The following is a 25,771-nucleotide window of genomic DNA, read 5'->3' as shown; positions in this document are numbered from 1 at the left end:
CAACCTGTCCTCCTCCTCTGCTCCTGTCCTCCTTCCTCCATAACCACGGCTCCTTTATGTTGCAGAGGATCTCCTGGAGCCTTCGAACCGGTGGTCATCAAGACCCACTGACAGATGTCCTCCTGCAGCTCCACGTCCCCCTCCACATCCACCAGATGTTCCCTGCAGCTCCAGATGTCCCCCAGATGTCCTCCAGATGCCCCCCTGCAGCTCCAGATGTCCCTGTCGCTGGCTGGTCTGTCCTGCAGACCGCCTGCTTCACGCAGCTTCAGACTCCTGGTCTGGACTCCTGGTCTCTGTCGTTTCGCACTCGGAGCCTTTCAGAGGTCCGATCCCGGAGCTGTGAGGTTGGAGGTACGTCTGAAGGTGACTGGATGTAATAAAACCACTACGAAAAGAAAACCACTGACCCTGACCCCGACCCAGCCGCTGACCCAGCCGCTGACCCTGACGCTGACCCTGACGCTGACCCTGACGCTGACCCTGACCCCAGGAGCTGTGAAGGACACTGACCTGCCGGACTGTGATTGTTCAGGATCGGTCTCTGTGGTGGTTTTGGCGTTGCCGTCTGTCAGCTGACCCCTGGACGTGGGCTGGACCCGCCGTCACTCTGTCCATTTATGTCTTTAGGCTCTTTTTTTTTTTTTTCCAGGGATGAAATCTTCAGGCTACTGAATCACGTAGCATTCAGTGCTAACACCATGAATCCAAACTCAGCAAATCTGAACTTTAAACTTGATTTATTTCCTCTAAAACGTGATTTTTTTTTTTTTTTTTTTTTTTTTTTTTGTGGACATTTACACCATACCTGCCCTGCAGAGGGAGCCGGCATAAACCTGCTGCTGCCTGCTTCATCGTTTTGATGGAGAATTCCCATCATGCAGTGAGGAATGAGCTCCGTGCTCCTGGTAGCAGCAGGCAGGCCTGTTTCCGTCCTCACGGTCCAGAACCAGAAATTTTAGGAGGAAGAAATGTTACATGTGTCCAGACCAAAGTGTGAAATCTCTTCAAATTTAGAGTCAATTCTTGTTTTTCCATCTGCATGAGTTCCAGAGTTGACGGCACACATTGCTATTCTGTGCACATAAACTCATGTTTTCCCTGCTTTCTGATCAAAAGTGTACGATAAAGACAAAACTCAGGGAATCCGTCGCTCACTCTTCCTGGAATCTATAAAGTCTCCACGAGCGTGTTTTATGGAGTCCAAACATCAGAGGTCATTACTGACTGGTCGACCCTGATAAACTCTTTTTACGAAGCTCATCAAAATCATTTGCTTCTCCTCTGATCATGTGATATTTTATGTATTTATGAGAACAGAAGCTTTCGAATAGAAGACTCATCCTGCAGGTACTTCTATGAATAAAGGGAGATTTGACAGAACTGACTTAACGGATCAGAATCTACAGGAAGCTGATCGTCTTCTTGCTCAAATTAAAGAAAAGGTTCGGCTGGTTTCTTCTTCAGGTGGTACTTTGGCCTCCAGATGACCTTTTCTTGGACTCTTCTCCGATTTTGCAATGATGGAAAATCAGTTTTAAAAGTTTAACAGATCTAAAATGGAACAAACTGTTGATGATCTGCTGCAAAACTGAATATTTTCTACAGTTTCTGCTTTTTCTTCGTCTGTATTTTGAGGCATAAACACTGATCAGACGGGGAGAAGCTGAAGCTTCCCGAGTTCATTTGATCTGATCCTGAGGAGGAAACTTCTCCTTTATACTGTTTTGCACATTTAAAACCTCTGTGGAGACGATTAGAAGACCACTTGAACTGAAGGAGGCTCCGGCGCCGCACGTTTTACCGCAGCGTTTCGTCTGTTTGCGGCCGCTCTCATCTGGAAGCGGCACCGGTGGATTTCTACCCTGAAGTGAAGCATTTGAAACCACATCAGGACATCGTCAACAGACTGAGTTAAACTGTAGTGTTCCTGTTTTAAGCCAAAGACAGACACCGATTTGCATCTGGGCCTGGATCAGTCGCGCTATCCACCGGTAAAGGTCAGGTAAACATCCTCCCTCCTGGCGTCCCAGAGGGCTGCTCCCTCCGTGCCCCTGGTCCTCCTCCGGCTCACACTTCTGGGACTTTATATCTGTTTTCATCAAACTTAATGCTGCTTTCAAGAAAACATCTTTTCATTTTGCTCTTACCCGCGTTTGAAACTGACAGCAGCAAAAATGACGAGTTTAAATCAAAACTTATTGCACTTTACAGCTTCAGGCATTTTTCTGTGCTTTTTTTTTTTTTTTTTAAAGAAATTGTGGTGTTTATGCGAGTGTGAGTGTTTGTGTGTTTGCCTGCAGTAGCAGCTGTTGGGAGTCTCTTCCTGTGTCTGCAGCAGTGTCTCTGTGTTTCCAGACCAGCTGGCTGGTCTGCAGAGCCTCCGCGGTGGTTCAGGTTATCGTCAGATGTAGTCCGCTCCTGTCATGTGACCCGCCGCTTCGCACCTGACCGTGTGTGAACTCCAATGTGTGTCCGTGCTGTATGTACTCCTGGTGAAAGGGTTTTTATATACTGTTTTTTAACGATCTGAATGGTCGGGAGTGGGATTATAAAGTTCTATCAGCATTGTGAGGTGGGTGGAAGGGATAGATTCTTATATAAACTGTTTTCTACTATATTTTAAGACTTATTTAATTCAAATTCAAGTTAGTGAAAAGATCATATTTGTTAAATTATAATATATGAATATTATTAAGAGCCTTAGTATGTGATGAAACCATGTTTGTGTATTTTTGTTATCTCTCTGAACACGTATAGGGAATCCTTTCTCTCTCTTTTGTAACTATTGTCACTTCTTGTGTTACACTGCCAGAAAATAAACGTGGAAGTCACATTGTAACTGTTCTGTTCATAACTTCACGTGAACAAAACTGATGGAGGAGATTTAATCTGCATAAAATAATTATTTAATGCAGGAGTTCTGCTAAAAGATTTGGAATTTTAAGCTTAGATAGTCAGACTACTTTATAAAGGATGGAATTCTGAGATTCAAAGTCAGAATTCCACTAAATCCTCAGATAAAAATAAAGTGAAACTGGTCGGAAATTGACAAAGGTGAACTACTGGGGTTATATTTAATTTTGGATGTCTGAGATTAAAATAATAACGAAATTACATATCTGAATTTTAATAATGAATTGGAATTTTTAAGATTAACAAGATGATTATATGGAATTCAGAGAAAAAAGTAACCCTGTTAAGGGGTTTCAGAGAATTAAGTTTCAGGCAAAATTTGAAACTGTCTTATGAGAGCTGATTTTACAGATCAATTTGGTTTCATTGGTGATGAGAGAAAAAAATGTAAGTTTATTTCATCATTGACTCTACAGTGATGCTCAAAAAGAAAATGGCAAAACTAAATTCATTAAAATGAAATAAAATAGAATGCATTACAGTGAAAATGAAGTGAAGCATTTCATGTTTACATTTTGAAGCATTGCTCCTTCTGTCTAATTTTGTAGCTATAAACACAGTATTTCAATAATTTGAAACACATTGACTGCTGCAGCTGTAACTATAAAAGTCTCTTATTAAAAAAACAGTGCAGCTGTACTATTTTGTTCATGTGTAAATTGCAAAACAAATAAAGCTGCAAACAGCGTCAAATGGGTCTCCACATGTTGGAATGTGGTGCTTGTTGTTGCAGTTTGGTGTACCCCTACAAAAAAGAAGTTCAAATGTACTTCAAGTATATATTTCATCTATGCTGAAACTATCACAGCACAGTTTGCTTACTTTTATGCACTCATCAGATATACAGGAAGTTTTACTTAAGTATACTGGGCTTGTATTGACAAGTGCATAAAAACTAAATCTTAAGTACACTGTAAGTTTTAGTTCAGGAGAACAATTCTTGATTAAACTTGTTTTTTATCATGGGAGGTTTCTCAGCAGACATTCAGTGTGGACCTGCAGCTGACTGCAGGAACTGTGTTGTGTTAGATTCGCCATTCCTGATATGTGAACACATTTTCATGAGAATCTGAGGCTGAAAAAGCAGCATTTCCGGCAGTAAAATAATAATTCCTAGCATTCCAATGCGGTTCGCGCTCCTTCAGTATGAAGCATTGTTGTTGTAGTGAATGGGGCGACCAGCAGGGGGCGATAAAGATCGAGTAAGCACTCTGAGCCGGAAGTCAGATGAAGCGGCAGCAGCAGAAGAAGAAACACCGGAAGTATCAGTAGCTGCTTATGAGCTGAAAATGGTAAGGAAAATGAAGCTTTTCCGTTTAAAACCCAATTAAATCCTCTTCCAGATCACCGGAGGTCATACGGTTCATTTGTTGTTTTGAGCGAATCTTAACGGAAAGCAGCGTGACGAGATGAAGAGCTCCGATTTAGTTTTAAAACCTTTATGTTATTAATAAACTTCATAAAACCCTGAAGACAGCCAGCTTTAGCCTTTGATAACTGCATTAGCAGTCTCAGTTTATTCTCAACAGCGTATCCAGAAAGTAGTTTAAGCGGTCTGGTGTTTGTTCGGAGGTTTGTGATTTATAAAGAGGGACCAGCTGTTGAAGTCGGATGGAGTTTGGCTGAGCAGGGCGGTCCTCAGGGGGGTCCAGGGCTGGTCCTGAAGGACCCCATCCTGCATGGTTCAGGTCTCATTCAACGGGGAGAGATTATTTATGTGTATATTAAAGCTTGATTTAGGGCTGCTGAAGCAGGGAGGCGTCAATAACATGTTTCCTGGGGTCCCTTCAGGTCTGGAGAGACCCTCCAGGACCAGGGATGGACACCCCTGGTTTAACCACTTTTAACCACTTGTACATTTAAATCCTCCCAGCAATTATGCACGTTTAACTTCACCGTGGGCCAAAAAATAACTCCCAAAAATGTCTAAAGGTGGACATTAAAAAACAAAGCACAACAGACTTAACTCTTAACTACTAAATAACCAAACCTTCCCTCAGCTGAGCATTTCTACAGCAGAAAAAGGAAACTATGGCTTCAAGTAGTGGTGATCAACAAGTAACTCCTTAATCAAATGCTTTTAATGAGCAGAGTAAAGCTGGAGTTAGTTTTTTGATATCCACAAAAAACTTGCAATATAAAAGTGAATCAATGAGTCTTCTGCTGAGCTGTGTGTTTTGTCTTCCAGGCGTCGGGTGTGGATCAAGCAGCTGGTATGAGCCTGGTGGTCTTCAGCCTCCTGTTGTTCACATACTACTCAGTCTGGGTCGTTGTGTTGGTAGGTCCCTCTTAAAACCTCCTACATTTTGTTTAACAGTGCATGTCAGTGTCATTTTGTCTCAAATCAACCCAAAACTAGGAAGAGAGAGTTCCTTTTAACACTCTTCTTTGTAACATAAACACTGTGTGTTACTGTGATTACATGTCGCGTTGTCAGTTTTGACCCACTGGTTTTCTCTGGTTTTCATCTTTTTCTTCCAGCCGTTCGTGGACAGTGACCACGTACTGCACAAGTACTTCCTGCCTCGGGAGTACTCGGTGATCCTGCCCGGGGTGGCAGCGGTGGTGCTGCTCCTCTGTGTCGGTCAGTACACTGCCGCCTTTGTAACACCAGACACACACTGCAGCTGTGTGTGTGTGTGTGTGTAGGAGGGGGGAGGGAAAAACACGCAGCGCAGGGGGGGCAAGTGATGTGAACAAGTGAACAAGTGTGGGGATTTGAGTCAGTGTGACAGAAAATGCTGCATTACCTCATCAATAAAATGCTTCACTGTCCAGCCACTAGGTGGCAGTGTTGTGATTTTACCTTTAGCAGGCAGGCAGACATCCTGCTGAGGGTTTGAGCTTCTAGCACATTATCACTGAGCTTTATAGTGTAAATGTCTCTCTTCTGCCTCCACCTCATGTTTTCACACACTTTAAATTGACCTTTAACCCTGCAGGAGCCTGTGAGTTGTCGCACTGTGGGAGTTAATGCCTCTGATCTCCTCCACAGGAGCCTTCACTGCTGTGATCATGTGGAAGAACCGCAAACCAAAGAAAGTGGACTGACCTCAACATTCGGTGACTGCTGTCGGGCGAATTAAAGCGGGTGCCACCAAACGCCACTGCCAGCAATTACCAGTCCTCCCCCTGAGCTGCTTCCCCGTTTAGTTGATTTCGCAGAAGGATGATAGTTGAGTTTGGTTTAGCGCGGTGTGAATCCGTCGGCAGCGGCTCTGGATCTGCTCCTCTTTGCACCGACAGAGCCGACGGTCGCAGCGTGTTTCGTTACTGGAGGATAATTAACTGGATAAAGGCGGGTGGGTCCACAGCAGGAGCACAAAGAGAAACATTCCTTCATTTCCACTTTTCATTCCACACAGAAGCAGAAGGGAAAAAGGCCCACCGGCCAGTTACAGTCTGTCCACATGAGAGCAGAGAACATCTTTAAGAAACTTGTTTTGAACGCAGGTCTTCACGTCAGTTTTCTTTAATTTGGAATGACTTATATGCAGTTTCTATGTTGAGGGAACAGCAAGTGAAGGAAATTGGAATCAATACTGTATATAATGTGACTAATATTGTATGGAAATCCTATTTTTCTGGTTTAAACAGAGCGTGTCAGCACTTTGTCTGCGTTATCGCTGAAAACAGGGCCGGTGCTGCTTTGTGTTTGATGAGCAATAAAGGCTAAAACGTGCTGTCTGTGTCCGTGTGGTTCCGTTATCGTTGGGTTCTGACGCAGCTTTCTGCATCCAGAAAAAAACAGAATCATTACAGCTGGCCGTCTGACTTTAAAGTTCAGTTTGCTTTTTATTTTAACTCAGAAATATCTGTGTTGTGCTGCAGGTCCAGAAGTTTGTAAGTCTGTTTACAAAAATGAGTAAAGAAACATTTAAACGCAATAAATGTGCAATGAAAAAGAAAGTGACTGTAACGCTAACATCAAGCATTAACACACAACCTGTTGAGCAACTGGGCGGTCACAGTTGTGACAGTGAGGAGTGAAACGAGTGTCTTCCATGAAAGCGAGCCTGTTCTGTCTCTGAGCAGTCGCTCCGCAGCCGGAGGCGCTGAGACGAGCTGAGAGCCGTCTGTTTGTCCAGCCGAGCCCGGATCGCATCCTGTTCACACAAACCTCACCTCCACCCACACAGGCCGACGTCTTCCCCAGAAGCTGCTCTTTGTTCAAGACGAGGATAATGAAGGCGATTCATTACAAATCAGATGGAGGAGACAGGGATGGATGGATGGATGGATGATTTTCATCTGAAAAGGAATATTCTGTACTGTTCGTTGTCTATTTTCCCGTATAGAGTTCAGAGAAAGTAATAAAGCTCCCTGCTGTCAATATGTGTATTAGAAAGAAGAGCAAAACAGAATGTAGCTTATACAGGCAGTTAAAAGAAGCCACTGTTTCTGCAGTAAAACTCTGGATTTGGTTGAATTGAAGGTGTCACAAATTGTAGAAAAAGCCCAAAATGCCTGTTAACAAAGAAAATGCAGTAAAGGTTCATGTGAGGAGCCAGTCATCTAACAGGAGGAATGAAAAAAACAAAGCCTGTGATGATTCTTTTAGCTTGACTTGTGGAACAGTTTGGATTTGAAGCTAAAATGTTACTATGAATAATTATAAAATGATTCATTTCTTAAGTTAAAAGCTGAAGGAAGAAAGGTGGAATTGGGATCAGGATCTCCCTGGTTTGGATCCCTGACCATGACCCTTGACCTCCATCAGCTCCCTGAGTGCAGTGATGTGGCTGCAACTCCGAATCCTGGAGATGGTCAGTGTGAAGAAGGAACGTCCTCAAGAGGAGTAATGAAGTATGACTAATTAGTTTATAAAAATAAAAATAAATGTGACATTGAGTTGATACTTCTTCCCTCATAAATCTATTTTTATTCTCCAACACAGTATTTCCTTTTGAAAGTAGCGTCCGCCCCTGGAGCAGTGCGCCCCCTGCCGGCCGGTGGCAGTACGACAGCGTGAGCCACTTCCCAGCATCCTGCGGCGGCTCCGGGCCACCAGCCGCTCAGTGTGACGGACAGCCCGGGCGCTGCGCACAGACCCGCTTCTACCCCGCGACAGACCCGCTCCTCCCGCGCGACAGACCCGGATCCTCACCAAGGCAAGTGTGCGTCTCCCCCGGTTCTCCCCCCGGTTCCTCCCCCGGTCCCTCCTCGCCTCACCGCCGCAGATCTTCCTCCGCCTGCGCGGCTCCAGCGGGGCGGTGCGGGTCCTCTGCGGGCTGAACCTGGCTCTGGTTCAGTATCCAGACGTTCACTCCTGCAGGGAAACGTTGGATACTTAAAAAAATAACAAACTATAACTTCTCAGACACGGAACAAGGTCAGTTTCAAACTTCTTCATGTGGGTAAACTGAACTATGATTAGTTTAATTTCTGCTCGTGACAGCATCTTTCTTCTGAAGTAACGAATTACAAATACTAACATTACTCCTGTTTTTCTGTGGATTGAGGAGGAGTGTTTTGAAAACACAACTGGCTGGTGGATTTAATATTCAGCATGGCTGGAAAAAGGGACATGTGAGTGTGTTCTGGTTCGTGAAGGCAGCTTGTGTGTGTGTGACCAGCTTCTTAAAGGCCTCATTTAAATGTTATGAATACATTCAATTCATCTTTATTAGAGTTTTGCTCAGTGTCCAACAAAGAGGTACAGGAGATAAATATTAACACATTAATAATGAATGGTTCCTGACAGTACAGTCCTGAGCCAAGAGACCATTATCATCAATCCCTTTCCCCTTCTGGATCATGTAGTTTAGTGTCATGAGGGCAAAAGAACCAATGATGCACGATATACTGCAAAGTTTTATCATCAGTCCAATGTGAACTAGTCTACTGTGTATGTGGAACAGATGTTATGACACTGACAAGCTGAAAAGTGGAAGAAAGTAGCTGTTGTAATCTATTTTGCAGCAGATCATTCAGCCGTCGTGTGTAGTAAGACTGTTCTGTGTTGAGCGCCGACGGTACTATTCTCTCTCACGAAGCTGACGTTACATAATTCAATCCATCTGGTCATTTGACAGCATCGATCCCTGCAGCGTTCGGGCCTGCACCTAAATGCATTAACTGGAGTCTGGAGTAATGCATCACCGAGTCACATTTCACCGTAACACTTCAGAGAGCAGCGTGTGGTGTGGAGGCTACGCCGTGCTTCGTACTGTGGACAGCTGTGGTCGGTTGGGCCTGTGTTTGGGTGGAGTTGTGGTCGGTTGGGGCTGTTTGGGTGGAGTTGCTGCTGATTCCTCAGTGACAGTTTACAGTCCCGGTACGTCCAGGAGCGTTATTGTCTTTACATGTTTGAAAGATGAGAATGCTGTCGGAGCCCTGCTGTGACCCAGCGGCGGATGTTTGACGATGATGATGCTCCTCAAACAAAGTCGGTGGTGTTTACATCCTGGAGTCCTGGCCGTCTGACGTGTCCTCAGTCCGTCTGAACCGATCCCTGGGAACCGGCACAACATCCGACGCCTGAATGGTAACACTTTACTTGAAGCCCCCCTGTAGAACACATTATAAGACCATTATAACAGTGTATAACTATAGTTATAAACACTCATAAATGATCACAGTGCTTTACAACATCAGGGCCTAACCCTAACCCTGTATAGTGGGTTATAAAGCATTGTGATCATTTATGAGTGTTTATGACTAATAATGTGTTATACAGGGGGCTTCAAGTAAAGTGTTACCATATATGTATGTAGATAACAGAGCAGAGCGGATTTCCACCAGGTGTGACTGTTCCAGGCTGGATATGAAGACTTCACTGATACGCGCCACTCTGACGACTGTTCCCTTGATTTGGTGGTTCTGTGTGTCCTTCCTCCTTCAGCCTGGAGCTCGCCGGTCCTCCTGTCAGAGCGGTGTGTGTAGAATGTGTGTGATTGTAGAGAGGTGGCGGCGGAGGGCCGGCATTATGCCATTAGCCTCAGCGCGGCCCGGGAAGCTTTCAAGCCTTTGTGCCGGGTCTCCATAGTGACCCTGTTAAAGACTCGACTGACAGTCAGCTGTCCTTTGTGCCGGCCGCTGGCCTCTCTGGCCGCCACTTGCTCTTTGATTTCTTTCTGCTGCGGCTGTGAAAAGCGCGGCGCCGGTGGCGGAGCTGACGGTGCAGCGGCCACCGCGGTCACACGCCTCACGCCCGTTGCGCCTCTCTGGATCCCAGATGGAGATGTCGGCGGCCGCCGGGGGCCGGGGGCCGTCTCGCCGCCGCCAGGACTCGGGCACGGCCAAGAGGAGGAGGTGGGGCGGCCTGCGGCAGCAGTGGAAGCTGCTGGGCCTGTTCGAGATCGACCAGCAGCACGAGTTCTACGGCCTGACCTGCATGATGAAGGAGGGCCTGAGGGCGGCCATCCAGACCACCGTGGACAGCACTCCCCCCGTGAGTCCGCCCACACACACACACACACACACACACACACACACACACACACACACACACACACCTCTACATGTTAACACATGTAAAAACAAGCACTAGCGTGGTATTGTGCTCTCAGATCTCTTGGGAAAGTGACACACTTTGTTATCCCTTCAGCACATTCACACTCATGGAAATGGAAAATCAGGACACAATACTGTGCGAAGCGTTGATAATGAGTGTGTGGTGTGTTTTATTCCATCTGAAGGTGTTTGTGTTGATGCGGTGGTGTCTGTTGCTCAGAGACATTTCCTCACCTGGCTCCACGTGACTTTTGTTTGCAGATTTATTCTTTCCTGAGATACTTTCTGTCTTGTACTTCATGAATCACCTGTGAAATGCAGGCAGACCAGGAGCACAATGTATTCACTCGAGCGTGGAATTCGGCTCGGTTTACCCACAATCCTCTTTTTCAGAGCCCAGGAAAACACTAGCTTGGAGACAAACTCGATATTCAAGCAACAAAACACAGGAGTCAGTGTTTCTTCACAGTGAGTTAGCATAGCTTAGTTCGAGAACTGACTCAGCCATACAGCAGAACTGTTGATGAACAGAATATTTACAACTGTGTAATGTGAGGATCCGACATTTTGGGACTCTGGAAGCAACACAAGAGTAGAACCCCGGCAGTGTTCATACAGTGAGAAGGACAGGAAGTAGTTTGGGAGGAGGGTCCCCCCGGGGAGGCAGCATGGACGGGCTGCTCAGGACCACAGATCCGGTCTCCGGGGTAACGACCACAACAACGCAACCCCGACAAAGGGTTTCCTCCAAGGAGAGAAGCAAGCCAATAGAAGCAAGTCTGTTATTTTGGGAGCTAAACTGAAGACCTGAATTTAAAAAAAAAAAATTACAGAACTGAAGACTCATATTCCTGGAGCTTCAGGTGGAAGAAAGTTCATGTCTGATCCAATTAATTTAAAGTGTTTTACAAGAACTCTGGTTTAAAGGAGTGAAGGATTGAGCCTCCGTCAGCTTCGTTCTGCCTGCTGGAAATGCTGAACAGCCCGGCTGCCACACCAGTGATTATACAGCACAGGCTGAGAGAGAGAGAGAGGGAGAGAGAGAGAGGGAGAGAGAGGCAGGGAGAGAGAGAATTGGGGAGAGAGAGGCTGTAGCCTCCTGCAGCTTCCTGTTGTCATCCAGCAGATCTGTTCCTTGATTTATTTTATCTTTCAGTTTTTCAGTTTGTCTTTTCCTGCAGAAATTCTTCCGTTCCTCATATTTCTGCTCTGATCTGTTCTCCTGTTCTTTCTCGCTCTTCCTGTATTTGCAGCTCATCTTGCTGGTTTTAATGTTTCGCCGGAGCATTGAGAACTGCTGCTGCCGCTGCAGAGTCTCTGCTGATCAGGCTCCCCGGGGTCACCGGGGTCACTGGGGTCACCGGGGTCACTGTGGTCAATGAAAAATAGTAAAACGCTTCGAGGGTGCAAATGGAGAAGTCCATTAGTAACGGAATGCTCACTGAGCTCTTATTTTCACAGTATCACCAACTTCTCCAGTGTTTCAGGCCTGTTCTGACCTTTAGGGATGTTTTTCTACACCCTGTCCCCAAAGTGTGAGAAAATCTGGAGGTGGAGAAGACGCTTTTCCCCAAAACCATTTCATTCTTTTGAATATTTGAAAAATAAATTGCTATTAAAGGAAATAAAAGGAGGGTAAGGGTATTAATCATTTTATTAAAACAAGCTTTTTAGATTAGAATTCATTGTAAATTTATAAAAAAGTGCCAAAATAAGTTTTTCCAGGCTGAAACCCAAAATAAATAACAAATAAAAAATGGAGATCTTTTCTGCTTTCATATTAAATCCAGGGTCTGCAGGGCGGAGCAGTGGTCAGCGCTCTGGCCGAGGAGTGATGTGAGTGTGTCTGTGTCCTGTGATGGACTGCAGACCTGTCCAGGGAGACCAGTGGGTGGATATCAAAGAGTAGCAGGATGAAGTTGTGAAAATGATGATGGATGGTTTTTGTCTAGAAAAGCAGAATCATTGTCAAACTGTAAATACCAGAAGTCCAGTTCTGAGGAAGAAGCTGAAAAACCTCTGTCCTGTATTAAAACTGGACAGTTCAAAGAAACACTTCGTTCAGCAATGGAACTGAAGAACTCGGTTATTTATTGGTTAAAAATGTGTTTATTGCTGTTCTTTGTCACAGGAATCCAGCCTGTCAGGTTTAAAACAAGTATTATTTTCATCAGTGAGAATGAAGGGATGAATTTTATCTTTACCTTTCCGACATGCCGCATGGCAGAATGGATCAGTGCTCGCTTTAACACCCTGCCCTTGTTTTCTTTCACCCTGACTCATTCAAATACAACTGAAATCTTTGTTTTGGACTCGGTGAAAATGCCCCAGACCTCCTGACGGAGGCCTGGCGGCGGAGCGCGCGGCATGCTGAATGAACGGCTCGCCGTAATCCCGCTCACACACACGCTCTGCTCGGTCAGCACTTTCCCGCACGGCAGTCCGGCCTGTTGTGTTGCTCCACGAGTCACAAACATCCCACAAACATCCCACACACCCCGGCACCGCGGGTCGACTCCCTCCGGTCGCCTCCGTCTCCTCGCCCAGTCCAGTCAGGGTCACTGCAGTTACTCAGGCTGTTAGTGTGAGGATGGATCGCTGCTGGCGTTGTATGAATGCACGGACGCGCCTCACCACAGCACTCTGGGTAAAAGCATTTGTGAAATGAATTGCAGAGTCTCACGCTGTGAGAACCTCTCATCAATAACGCTGCGCTGTATGACGGCTGTTGGCTTTTCACCAAGCAGGGGTATTGGCTGCTGTGTAACTTTACACACACACACACACACACACACACACACACACACACACACACTGGGCCTGATCCATTAAATGGTGTGCATTAAAACAGTCAGTGGTTGTGAATAAAGAGCATTTGCCTTCGTGAATGAATGAAGAATCCGGGGCTCGAGAACCAGATGGTTAAAAACACTCACATTCTTTTACAACATCAGGTGTTTATGATCACTTTTGTTTATAATGTTTTTGAAAAGGAGGTTCAGATCGTCTCATCCTGCTGCTGTTTTCATACCAAGAGACATTTCTGCAGCTGGATCCCTTCGACTCTTATCGGCGAACTTTATCAGAAGACATTCATGTCCGTCATGTACGTCTTTAGTGTTTCTCTTGTTTTCTGCTTTGATTTTCTGATTGATCATTTCATGTTTTGTATTTTCTTTCCTTTCTTTTGCCAAATTAATGTCTATTTGCTGCAAAAAGGTTTGAGAACTTTCCCAGCAGCACATCCAGCTCCCTGGTCTCTGTCCCTTCAACCAATAACGGATGCTAAACCCTCACTGGAACCCTCACTCTCTGCATGTCTGGTCACTCACACACAAACTGAATCTGCATGAGAATGCAGATTAACACACTTCACACAGGTTCAAAGTAAACCAGACCCATTCTGGGAGCTTTGTAAATGATTTGCACCCAAACAGCGGCAGAGTAGAAAGACCCCACATCAGAGCACGAACACACGCTTTCACAACGTTACAACAGCGTGTGAAACGTGTTGCGTCAGGGTGATGGAGGAGGAACGCAATCTGACCCAACAGTTACTGGAACAACTCTTCGCTTCACGGTGTCAACGCCGCCTCTCCTCTGCCTCTCTCCCCAGACTGACCTGTCGGACAAAGACTTCAGGCTGAAGACCTCGCAGACTCACAAGGTGGGAGCCCGAGTGTCGTCCAGCGACCGGCGGCAAACACTCCGAGGGCTGCTCCAGCTAACGCCGCCCCGCTCTGGTTTCAGGATTTCACTCTGGACACCTATGCAGGCGCAGTGTTCTCCAGCCTGAGAGGCTCTCTGGGAATGACGGAGCGCGAGTACCAGCAGTCGCTCTGCTCCGAGAGCTGCTACCTGCAGTTCATCAGCAACTCCAAGAGCAAGGCAGACTTCTTTCTGACGTGAGTCTGTCTCACACACACACAATCACAGAAAGTTCCTCTTGTAATTGAGGCGTCAATTGACCTGTGCTGTTCTTCAACCCTCTAGAAATGACAAGCGTTTCTTTTTAAAGACCCAGAACAAACGAGAAATCAAATTCCTTCTAGCCAACCTGAAGATCTACATGGATCATCTGAAGAAATACCCACACTCACTGCTGGTCAAGTTCTTAGGTATGGCACGTTTGCACGCGCGCACACACACACTCTCACACACACTCGCATCAGTTAACTTCATTTTGATGTTAGGGTTAGCATTTGGCTCAAGGAAGATAGATAAACTTAGAACTCGGTTGTGAATCTCGTGTCTAACGAGGCGATTCTTTGCGTTTATCTGATTCCCTGTTCAGACACTCTGGTAATAAATGGGCTCAAAACTGACCTGAAATGCAAAATAACTGAAAACATGATTAATCGCGATTAACTACGGAAATTCTGTGATTGATCGTGATTTTAAAAAAAGTATCTTGTGACAGCCCTGAAAATGTTAGAACATCATTAAATGAGAGGAATACACAAAAAACAGAATGATAGTGGGATTACCAGTACATGTGGGCATGTTTTTATGAGCTACAGTTACGAAGAAGAAAACCAGACAGGAATGTGAATTACAGAGAAAGTGACTTACTGAAGAGACAGGCTGACAGAGAATGTCATTATGTTTGTAAATAATAAGAAAATTGAGATTAAAGTTGACATATGCTGACCAGAAATATCATCGTTTTTTTGTTTTCAGGCGTGCACAAGATCAAAATCCCGCGCCGGCTGAAGGTACGATCCCCTCTGCAGTGCAGTCCTTCCCTCCAGTCAGAAGCAGCGTAGACATCCTTCCTGTTGTTCCTTTTGCGTTGCAGAAATACTTCATCGTCATGCAGAGCGTCTTTTACCCGGACGATCGGATCAACGCCAGGTAGGAAATCCCGGACGTGATCCGCGACGGCGGCCAGGTGCGCCTGAGACTGGACGTGTTTGCTGGTGTGTTCTCAGATACGACATCAAGGGCTGCGAGGTGAGCCGGTGGACGGAGCCGGCGCCGGAGGGCAGCCACATCATCGTGGTGCTCAAAGACCTCAACTTCGAGGGCCAGTTCATCACTCTGGGTGAGGATCCGGAGGCGACCTGGGCTGGCGTGCTTTTTCAGATGATCAATTAGGAGAATAACGTCACAGGCAAACAGAGGTATTGGAATACCGGTGGCTTCGGGCCCTGCTAACACCAGAACGATCTGCTGGAAACGCTATTGATCCCGTGGCGCTCTGCTTGCGTTCGCCATGGAGAGATTGGATGAAGCGCCGAGGCCCAACAAACAAAATGAAATGTGATACGATGGCGCCGGACAGAAAGCTGGATTGATCTGTGTATCCTTCAGCTAAATCAGCTCTGGAGAACAGGCAGAGAAAAGTCGCTGTGGTTCCGTCTGAAGCTGAGGTCTGTCCCTGTGTGCAGAGCGTCAGCGGGCCTGGCTCCTCCGCCAGGTGGAGATCGACACCCACCTCCTGCGCAGGCTCAACGTGTTGGACTACAGCCTCCTGCTGGCCCATCAGCCCCTGCACCACGACGAGCGCTTCCAGAGCCTCTCCTTCGCCACGCTCATCATGAGAACCAAGAAGTGGGTGTCCGTCCTGGATTCTGGTGCTAAGAGAACCGGACTCTGGCTCATGCTGCTCCCTGTGACTTTATCGTTCCAGGTCTGTGAATCCCGGCTCCAGTCCTGTTCATGCCGGCCTGGCCGCCGTACCCGGAGCGGTCCCAGAAGACGACTCCGCCCCACCGTCATCTGAAACGGACAGCGGCCTAAAGGTACCGCATTCAGCAAACTCCTCCGGCAGCGGAGCGTTCCAGACCAGTCTGGACACCGGGGGGCCGGGCAGCGACGCCGCTGAGCTCCCGGACTTCAGAGCCCAGAATCGGCGTTTGCTACCGAACCTGAAGAACCCCCTGCACGTCATCGACGGCCCCGAGCAGCGGTACTTCATCGGCATCATTGACATTTTCACCGTTTACAGTTTTAAGAAGAGGTTGGAGCACTTGTGGAAGAGGCTGAGACACCCGGGACGGTCCTTCTCCACCGTCAGTCCACAGACTTACTGCGCCCGGCTGTGCCAGTGGGTGCAGGACCACACCAAGTAGACCCGGCCCACAGCAGGTCCAGGTCACCGCAGGCCACAGGAAACGCGCTGATCTTCATCCGTTCCGTGGTTGCTTTCATTTCTTTATTCCACATGCTCAGAAAACCAACAGAGTTGTGGGCAGACTGGCTCAGGCTCTGAAGGTTCGGCTCGACGAGCAGATAAAGCCTCGGGTCGACACAAGTCATGACGTAAATGAGGCTGGTCTGAAAGCCCACTTTGTTTTTAAGGCTGGTTTCAAGAGACTTTTGATTATTTTCAATGTTTAAAAGCCTCAACTTGACAGTAAAACACATGTACTGGTCAGCCATAACATTAGAACCACTGATAAAGGGAGGGACTGGGGACGGAGGTGACGGGTCGAGGGTGACCTGGGCTCACTGAGGCGTCCGAACCCAACAGAAAACACTGGATACCATAAAACCACTTCAGAGATGTCTGAGGTCAGTGACGCTGCTTCTGTGCAGTAAAAACAGAACATGCTGTCATGTTTGTGTTAAACATTTTAGAACAAACAGGAGAGAACAGTTGAGTCTTCAGTTATTTTTAAAAAGGAACCAGAGATGTGGTTTAGCTCAATGTTATGGCAGAGAGTTACAGAGATACTGAATTGTGAGTTACTTGAGTTCTTATACGACATTGATGAGCCACTAATGGCTCTCAATGGTCCAGGTTTGGAAAGCAATCCGAGTTTGTTAAAGAGGAATCAAGTGTGGAACCAGAACAGAACCCTGTGGTACACCCGGGTTTAAAGACACTACCTCAGAGGCCAAGAGGCAGGAAAAAACTACTCGAGCAAGAGCAAACAGATCTGCGTGCATGATTTGAAAGTAAGTTTTCATTGATTTGTAATTTGCCCATTTTGCCAAACTTATGAGTCCCTGACCGTTCTGACCTCTGACCTTGCTCCTTCTCATACATGATTCTATACAGAAATCACGAGCTGACAGGATGCAAACGGTGACAGTGTCCCAGCTCATAAAGTACATTTATATATTTCTTTTGCAGTAATACCAGTGTGTACTTGTCCTTTTAACACAGCAGCTAAATACAAATAAAAGAGAAACACGTGGTTGAACCCAGTTTGTTCTCACTTTCTAACAAAAATATCTTGTTTCAGACATGACACTCCAGTCGACTGGTTCAGAACACGATCCAAAATGAACTAAACACATCTGAGAAGTTCTGCAGGGATTTTAAGAAGAGCCAGACGCTGGCGTTTCACATGTAACACACATGCATGTTTATTGCACATCAAACCAGTGGCCATCAGAGGGACGACGTCATGAAGCGAGGACCTCTCCAAACAGGAAACATCTCCAGAGCACTCCAAATTAAAAGCATGTTACAGGCAAACGTAGCACGGCCGTGCTCCCCGGGGTCAGAAATGAGGGGCTTTCAAAGTGTGCGAGGATGACACACACCCAAACATCTGCAGCCGTCACAGCTGGAAATACAGATGCAGAAACGGTCGTTTCTTTCTACAGTCGCGAAATATGAACCAAAAAGTCTTGTTGTGAAAACAATTCAACTTCTGAAAATAAAAATGGCAAATTATACAAGGTTAAATTATACAGAAAAATGAAACGAAAAGCCGGAATCATGATTAAAAGAAACAAAGTATACGGGAGGGGAGGGGGGTCCTCACAAGACGATACACACTTATTGCATTAGCACTCAAACAGGAACACTGCCATTAGACCTGGTCTCCTCAGACCAGCGTCTCTCCAGAGCTGCCAGAGCGAGACGACAAAACAAGAGCAGAACACTTCAAACAACAAACACACATTCCGACAGCGACCGGACACAACAAGCAGGTCCAGGCCCAGTCCAGGTCCAGGGCTGACAGGAGAAAGGAAAAGCCGGGGAGCTGGCAGTGAGGAGCTGAGGGATCAGTGGGACGGGGTCCAGGTCCGGGTCTGGCTCCAGGACGGGGTCCAGGTCCGGGTCTGGCTCCAGGACGGGGTCCAGGTCCGGGTCTGGCTCCAGGACGGGGTCCAGGTCCGGGTCTGGCTCCAGGACGGGGTCCAGGTCCGGGTCTGGCTCCAGGACGGGGTCCAGGTCCGGGTCTGGCTCCAGGACGGGGTCCAGGTCCGGGTCTGGCTCCAGGACGGGGTCCAGGTCCGGGTCTGGCTCCAGGACGGGGTCCAGGTCGGCCTCTTCTCAGCTAAATGCCCCCAAATCAGGCTGTTTGAGCATCAGTTCATCCATCGGGTCAGAAAAGTTTCATTTAGACGAAGATCCCAGGAGAACTGTCCCACATGCAAAAACCCACACATGCTCTAGGTTTCACAGATCAGACACAGAGGTAACAGACAGCGTGTACAGAGTCCCTCATTCTGGATTCCTGCAGCACCTTCCAGCTCGCTTCCCTTACTTCTCTCCATTCACGTGGTTTCAGACCAGCTGCAGCTGAGTCACTGAAGCTCAAAATAAAAGAGACGCCTTTAACGAGAAACATGCCGACTAAGCCTGATCGTCTAACGAAAAGCAGATTTTTCCACGAACACGAGTGAAGCTGTGTGACTATCGGGGCCGGCGGGGATTCAGAGAAGCGTCTGAGCTCCTCAGCTCACGGCTTCCTGCTGCGTCTGTATTGCTGAGTTTACAGGAAGCCGGCCAACAGACCGGCGATCGAACCGGAGACCAGGAAACGCAGAGAGCTGAACGGTGACAGAGAGTGAAGGCTGAAATCCATCTGCCGGGGCGGGAGGGAGCCCGGCTCCTGATGGTCCCTCCGCCGTGCCTCACAGTTGCATAGGGAGCGAGTTCAAAGGTCACGCTGCTTTGTGTTCTTGAAGGCGCCTATTGGAAACCTTTTAATGCTCTTATTTTGAAAGGTTGTCATCTGGTTTCCTCCATTCAGCGTGGGGATGACCTGTGTAGTGACTTAAACTCATTAATTGAGATTAACGCCAAACAGTTTCTCTACTTTTTGTTCAACATGATCACATCTTATACGTTTTTTTCAACACTAAATCAACCTGTTGGGCTCATTTTTTTAAACTTGTGTTCCATCCAGTAATCCCTGAGTTCCACCTTCACTTCCTCTCCTCGTTCAGTGGAGTTTGGCGTTTCCTGCTCCGGGGATCATTTCCGCTGCGTCACACGTTAACGTCAGCGTCATGAGCCCAGCTTCTAAATGAAGACGAATGTGGGAGTGTTAAGACAAGCCATGAACTGTGTGTGTGTGTGTGTCAGCACGGCTTCGTCACACACGGGAAACACACCGGTGGAGTAAAGAGGAAGTCGGCCACGTCAAAATAAAGTGTTTGTCACGCGGCGCTTCAGCGTCCTCATCAGCAGGCGCTTTGCATAAGAGTTTGATACAGAGCAGAACACAGAACGACGGGAGACAGTGAGTGTGTGTGTGTGTGTGTGTGTGTGTGTGTGTGTGTGTGTGTGTGTGTGTGTGTGTGTGTGTGTGTGTGTGTGTGATGTCTGGTCCATTAGCTCAGCAGTTCGAGGTAGGTGACCGGCACTTTGCCCTTGTCGTTCCCTCGCTCTCCGACCAGCCAGTCGGGGTCCAGTCCTGGTACGGTGTACACCGTGATGAGCTGAGGAGGAGGAGGAGGAGGAGAGGAAGGTTAACCCGGAGCGGCGACTCGGAGCGGCTCTGGACGCCGGAGGGCGGAGCGCCGACGCACCTCGTCGGCCAGCAGGGACAGCTCGCTGCCGTCGTGGGCGTCGTAGTCGTACAGCACCTTGGCCTTCCGGGCTCCCGTGACGGGCAGCTGCACCTGCTCCATGGACAGCGTGCCGGGCTTCTGGCCCGGCGCGGCGGCGGCGGTGGCGGCGGGGGGGCCGACGGCGGCGGCGGAGGAGGAGTGTGGGGCGCCGACGGCATTAGCAGATCTGCAGGACGAAGGTTTGATTTACTCTTGATCACACGCTCACTAATCATACAGTCACATCTGCAATGAATCAGTGAAACCTCTTTTCACTGATCAAAACGCTTCAGTGACGGGCGACGCCGCGCTCACAGCTGACCTGCTGAGCTCCCGCTGCAGGTCCTGCATGTAGTGGTGACACTGGGCGTAGTACGTGGCCTGGGCCTCCGCAAAGTCCTGCAGGCAGCGCAGGTGGTTGAGCTGAGGGGGGGGGAGAGACGCGGCAGACAAACGCTGGATTATAGAAAAACTGAAGGATGGCAGTTGAAGTTGGTTTCCCACTGGGTGCCCAGTGGGAAATAGACTTCGGCGGGGCTCACGTGCGTGCTGCTGATGCCCTCCAGCAGCAGCCTGGTCACCTCGGCCTGCCGGTCGAACTCGGTCTGAGCCACACGGAGCTCGTGCTCGGCCTGGAGCGGGTGGGGGGAGGACACGTGAGGACAGGGAGGAACACACCGGTACCAGACGGGGGGGACGGGGGGACTCACCTTGTCCACCTCCTCGCTCAGCAGCTGAGACGGAAGCAGAGAGAAACAGCCGGGTTAGTTTGATCGTGGGTCACAGCAGCAGATGGGAGGAGCTAACATCACACTGATCTGAGGTCAGTCAGGAGGATCTGCAGCAACACGGAGCCGAGCCAGACGTCTACTGACATCTACTGACCACAGGTGAGACCGGCCTCCCAACAGGAGCCGTCTAAACACTGGATTCTCCTCCAGTCGACTCGGACGCAGCAGAAGACTCCGACAGGTAGAAGCTTTTACTTTGAAAGTTGGCAGTGAAACTGATTCCTTCCTGGAGTGTGGGCAGTCAGTGTGTGTACGGAACATTTTCAGTGGTTTGTGTTGAGATTCTCCAGATTAAAGGCTGGAAAGTCAAACCAGTTTAGAAATGTCTCAGATTCAAATGTTTTACTCTGGGTCCGAAAAACTACGTAACAGGAGACAAAACAACTAAAAGGAGCAACCAGGAAGTGACCAGGAAGTGATCAGGAAGTGATCGGGGAGGGGGAAAGTCTTCAGAAGACTCTGGATTTCTACCAACTCTGCTAAAACAACACGACACGAGTCCAACCTTCATCTGCTCTGAAACACTGGGCTCAGGAACAGCGTCCCAGCTCTCCCAGCCGCTCTGCAGCTGCTCACACACACACACACACACACACACACACACACACACACACACACACACACACACACACACACACACACACACACACACACACACACACACACACACACACACACACACACACACACACACACACACACACACACACACACACACACACACACACACACACACACACGCGAAACTGTACTTCAGTCTGTCTTTCACAACATAAAATATTACAAATAATATGAATTTCCAGAAATGTTCGTCTCAGCGAGACAGGAAGTGAAGCCCCGGAGTGTTTACGCTTCACTCCACTGGAGTCAGAGAAAATCTCCTCCTCTGCTACACCTGAGCGATCTGAGACAGTCTGGACGTTCGTCCTCTGGTCTTCTTACCGCGGACGCGCTGGCAGACAGGACGTAGTTCCGAGGTCGCGTCTCCTGGAAATCTGGCGCAGCCTTCAGGTGGACACGAGGACAAGCGGCGGCGAGCAGCAAGAGACGGGAGAAGAAAGTCAGGTTCTTGTACTGACTGACTGTCCACTGATGTTTTAATTCTGTCTGGACGGACGGAGGGACGGACAGCGGCGTCCCGTCTCACCGCGGCCTTGGCCTCGGCCTGCTTGGCCTTCTTGAGGCGCGCCTTGCAGATGTCCAGATCCAGCCGCCGGTTCTCCAGGATCCTCCGCTCTTTCTGCAGCAGACAGCAGAGGAGCCGTCAGGAACGCCGGGTTTCCCGGGACGGCGCGGGGACGTCCACTCACCGAGATGGTCCTCCAGTCCCCCTCCAGGAAGTTACGGAGCGGACAGAGGAAGTTGGCGGCGGAGGTCTGGAGGAACTCGCGCTCGGCGCTCCCCAGCCTCTTCTGGTACTCCCCGACGGTGATCAGCGTGCTGCCTGCGGTGGACACACACACACACACACACACACTCCCGTCACTTCCTGTCAACGCCCGGCGGACGGCGGTCCGCTCACCGTACGGCGTCTCGGGGCCGAAGTCGGCGGCGGCCTCCAGCATGTGCTGGCCCAGCAGCTCGGCGTTGGTGGTCCTGGACGGAAGCTTCTTGTCCAGCTTGTCATAGATGAACTCCTCTATCCGGGCACCTGGGACCACACGGAGATCATCTCAATCAGCGACATAACACCTCCAAACCTGGAGACCATTCACTAAGACTAACAGTAATTCTTTCAGAATATCACAAAACAAAAACACATTTCTTAATCTGTAAAATTAGGAAGTTATGAGGACAAACAAGCTGAAGACCCCGGGACTCACCGGTGTGGTCGACTGCAGCATGAGGGGTTAAGAATACACACCTGTTAGTCCACTCACTCACATTCAGAGCACGTCAGAGACTGGAATTACTAGAGACGCTGCTGCTGTTGGACAGGGACAGACATGCGGTCTTCCAGTGGGAATACAGACGTTAATAAACACTTCAAAAGAAGCCAGAACTGACGAGACGCTGAGGACAGACAAGGCGCTGAGCAGGGGCTTCAAACCCCCAGCGGGGGGACGGAGACTCACTGGGGTTGGGCTGCAGCAGGACTTCCGTCTGCCTCAAGATCTTCTCGGTCCAGTTCTTAGTGCTGTCCCCCCGACTGATCAGGTTGTCCAGGTGAGGGTCCAGCTCCGTCTTCTCCGCCTGGCCCAGCTTCTCCTCTGTGAACTGCAGGACAGGAAGGACGCAGTCAGGGACGCCCCACTCTGGAGGTTCGCCGAGAGCTGGGAGGTTTCAGAGCTTTCAGTGTTGAACCTTGTCCAGACACATATTTATATCTTTAAGTCAAGAAAACTGGTGTTCCCGCTCGTCTCCTACCCTGCTCAGCGTCTGAGATCAGACGAGATCAGGGACATTCGAGACAGCATCTGCACAAGAGCTTTTCATTTGGAAACCAAGGATGTAAATAATCACATAAAATAAACACAACTTGGATAAACTCACCTTCATGGGATCAAAATTGGACATTAAAAAAATCAGTGTTGAAAAGACGTCTTTGTGGGTTTATTCTGCTGCTTTGAGGACGTCTTCTGGATGTGCAGAGAAAACCCCTCACAGACGGGTTTGGATCCCCCTATTCTCAGTGGGAAGCTACAGTTTCTACCTGAATAATTCATTTTTCTGTTTTTACTATTTTCCCTTGATGTCTGAGTCTCAGACTGCTGTCCTGCAGCCTCCAGGTATTTCCATTAATAACAGCTGCCAATCAATTAAATTACTACAATTTTATGTTATTTCTTGTGAATTAATTATGAACTGAAATCGATTGAACTGGACTTATTTAAAACTGACATTCACACAGCTGCATATGTGCAAAAACTGGATCTAAGAACAAATCAAACCGCATGATTATTTAATTTAATGCGTTTCTGTGTCACGATATTAAGCGTGTCACGATATTTCTGCGATTCCCCCCGTATCGCCTGGTCCAGCCATCAATAATGGATGGAGCAGGCTGAGGCTTGATCGGCTTACAGCGGCGCCTCTGCGGGCAGACAGCCGGGCCAGGGAGCCCGGAGGACGGCCGGGTCCCCGCGGCCCCGCGGGGGGGTCGGTGGTCCTACCTGCACCGCCCGGGTGAAGAAGACCCCCGCGTCCGAAGCCAGCTTTTTGACGTTGAAATCCATGTTTCCGGCAGGAGCTGCGCATCCAGGCACGGATCCGGGCCGCGTCCCCGCTGAGGGCTGAGGGCTGCCGGGGGAGGGAGGGGAAGGCTCGGCTCGGCTCACTCGGATGGAGGGGCGTTGGTGGTCCGTCGGTGGAGCAGCGGCCGGACAGACGCAGCGGCGGAGCCGTAATCCGCTTCAGGAGGCTCGGGAGCTGCTGCTGCTACACCCCGCCGCTTAAAGGGACCGCAGGACGGCGAGAGACACGGCTCTCTACCGCCCCCTGGAGGACACGTCCGCTTAAAGGGACCGCAGGACGGCGAGAGACACGGCTCTCTACCGCCCCCTGGAGGACACGTCCGCTTAAAGGGACCGCAGCACGTGGAGCAAGACTCACTGCCGCCCCCTGGAGGACACCTTATGAACCCTCCTCCTCACAGCCAGGACAAGATGAAGGCGATATAGACATATATTTTATTATATTTTTTATTTATATATATATATACATATTATTTTTATATATTTTTTTTATATTTTTATATTATATTATTACACTTATATTAACTATTACAATTATTACAGTTTCACTGAACAGACGCTTTTATCCAAAGCGACGTACAGCACAAGCAAGAATTCAGACATAAGAAATTATTATAGGGTTTTTTATTGAAGAGGTTTTTTTTTGACATTTTTAAACATGCCTCATATTCTTGAGGAGGGTTTCTCTGTAAAACTGTCTAGGAATGACTGGTGGAATTGACGCTATAAAATATAAAGCTGAATTAAATTCACTGCAAAGCTCTGGAGGAATTTAAAGTTGTAACAGTGATTGGAAAAAAGTATAATTAAAGGAAATAAAATTATTCATATCATAAATACTCCTAAAATTTGGTTTTAATCCTCAGAATTTTAAAAACCTAACAGGAGGTAGGAAAATCGCCTGAACAGTGAAGAGAACTTGTGTTTCATTCTTCCATTAGGTGTGTAACCTGCAGTGAAAACAAAAGAATAAACCACAGAAGGCACCGCTTTCGAACCACTCCATCTTTATTGCTCATTCATATTTTTACACTGATGTCCTGGACCTATTCAGGCAAAGAGAAAGTGGAGCTCCATACTGTCTGGATCCCAAGTCTGCCACTCGTCTTCCCATGAAAATCAGCAGTTACAAAAGAATTCAACAGCGGCGTGTCGACGGACCGGAGAAGAACCGAGCGGAATCTGAGAAACGGAGGCAGCCGTTTTCCCAGTGGAAACCCAAAGAGCCAGACTTTCTCAGAAACTGAAAGTTCTGATGGGACAGGGCGGCAGACAGAACGTCCGGCTCATCGTCCTCTGTCTGTCCACAGGACAATTATTCAAACACTGTGCAATTCAACAAAATAAAACACTCAAAAAAAAAAAAGAAGAAGAGCTTTGATCATGTGTGTCCTCCAGATTACACAAACCCACATTAAGTGTCTAATAAAGCTGGTCACCTCACGCCTACACCGGTGAAAACATTCATTTTACTGCGAGAAGCAACATGACATCCCATGGAAATCACACCGACAACCGCTGTACTGAGAAGTGAGAACTGAGGGAGCCCCGAGGAGGAGGCGGGATGAGGAGCTGCATACGTAGCGTCCATGAGAACGAGACCAGAGTGAGAGAAGCTTTCCACGTCCGACTGCCAAAGACTGACTGGGCTCATGAGCAGGAGGAGGTGTGAGG

General features: G+C 48.2%; 4 protein-coding genes across 11 annotated transcripts in view; 3 read left to right on the top strand and 1 right to left on the bottom strand.

Moving 5' to 3' along the window:
- LOC115382726 (protein FAM102A-like) overlaps positions 1-22,240 on the top strand; it is a 33,396-nt gene extending 11,156 nt beyond the window's left edge. For 3 of the 4 annotated variants that reach the window (XM_030084584.1, XM_030084582.1, XM_030084583.1), the window contains exon 12: positions 66-2,842. In XM_030084584.1, coding sequence (XP_029940444.1) covers positions 66-111 — 46 coding nt within the window. In that variant the 3' untranslated portion in view covers positions 112-2,842. Of the gene's footprint in view, positions 1-65; positions 2,843-22,212 lie in introns of those variants that run through there. The other variant, XR_003930594.1, reaches the window with a different exon arrangement.
- On the top strand, positions 4,151-6,599 carry dpm2 (dolichyl-phosphate mannosyltransferase subunit 2, regulatory). Its single transcript, XM_030084587.1, has 4 exons — positions 4,151-4,208; positions 5,105-5,194; positions 5,398-5,500; positions 5,912-6,599. Exons 1-4 carry the CDS (start codon positions 4,206-4,208, stop codon positions 5,965-5,967), a joined length of 252 nt encoding a protein of 83 aa, XP_029940447.1. The 5' UTR covers positions 4,151-4,205; the 3' UTR covers positions 5,968-6,599.
- pip5kl1 (phosphatidylinositol-4-phosphate 5-kinase-like 1) lies at positions 7,906-17,511 on the top strand. 4 transcript variants are annotated; one of them, XM_030084580.1, is made up of 11 exons: positions 8,426-9,403; positions 9,633-9,791; positions 10,094-10,309; positions 13,988-14,038; positions 14,122-14,276; positions 14,365-14,489; positions 15,052-15,086; positions 15,170-15,225; positions 15,303-15,415; positions 15,762-15,924; positions 16,004-17,511. In XM_030084580.1, exons 3-11 carry the CDS (start codon positions 10,094-10,096, stop codon positions 16,443-16,445), a joined length of 1,356 nt encoding a protein of 451 aa, XP_029940440.1. In that variant the 5' UTR covers positions 8,426-9,403; positions 9,633-9,791; the 3' UTR covers positions 16,446-17,511. The 4 variants fall into 4 exon arrangements, with proteins under 4 accessions (XP_029940438.1, XP_029940439.1, XP_029940440.1 ...); XM_030084578.1 differs by lacking the exons at positions 8,426-9,403; positions 9,633-9,791 and adding an exon at positions 7,906-8,027; XM_030084579.1 differs by lacking the exons at positions 8,426-9,403; positions 9,633-9,791 and adding an exon at positions 8,053-8,248.
- Positions 17,670-24,303, bottom strand: LOC115382728 (endophilin-B2). Of its 2 annotated transcripts, XM_030084585.1 has the most exons (12): positions 24,017-24,303; positions 22,979-23,120; positions 22,727-22,738; positions 22,426-22,554; positions 22,214-22,347; positions 22,051-22,143; positions 21,846-21,908; positions 20,823-20,846; positions 20,655-20,744; positions 20,435-20,535; positions 20,092-20,299; positions 17,670-20,001 (listed from the first exon to the last, which is right to left on the bottom strand). In XM_030084585.1, exons 1-12 carry the CDS (start codon positions 24,077-24,079, stop codon positions 19,894-19,896), a joined length of 1,167 nt encoding a protein of 388 aa, XP_029940445.1. In that variant the 5' UTR covers positions 24,080-24,303; the 3' UTR covers positions 17,670-19,893. The 2 variants fall into 2 exon arrangements, with proteins under 2 accessions (XP_029940445.1, XP_029940446.1); XM_030084586.1 differs by lacking the exon at positions 22,727-22,738.
- Positions 24,304-25,771: the final 1,468 nt, after the last annotated feature.

Source organism: Salarias fasciatus (assembly GCF_902148845.1).
Source record: "Salarias fasciatus chromosome 7 unlocalized genomic scaffold, fSalaFa1.1 super_scaffold_4, whole genome shotgun sequence".
In the NCBI taxonomy this organism is placed as follows: Eukaryota; Metazoa; Chordata; class Actinopteri; order Blenniiformes; family Blenniidae; genus Salarias; species Salarias fasciatus.
The sequence above is the reverse complement of the archived record's forward strand: the minus strand, read 5'-3'. Positions and strand labels throughout refer to the sequence as shown.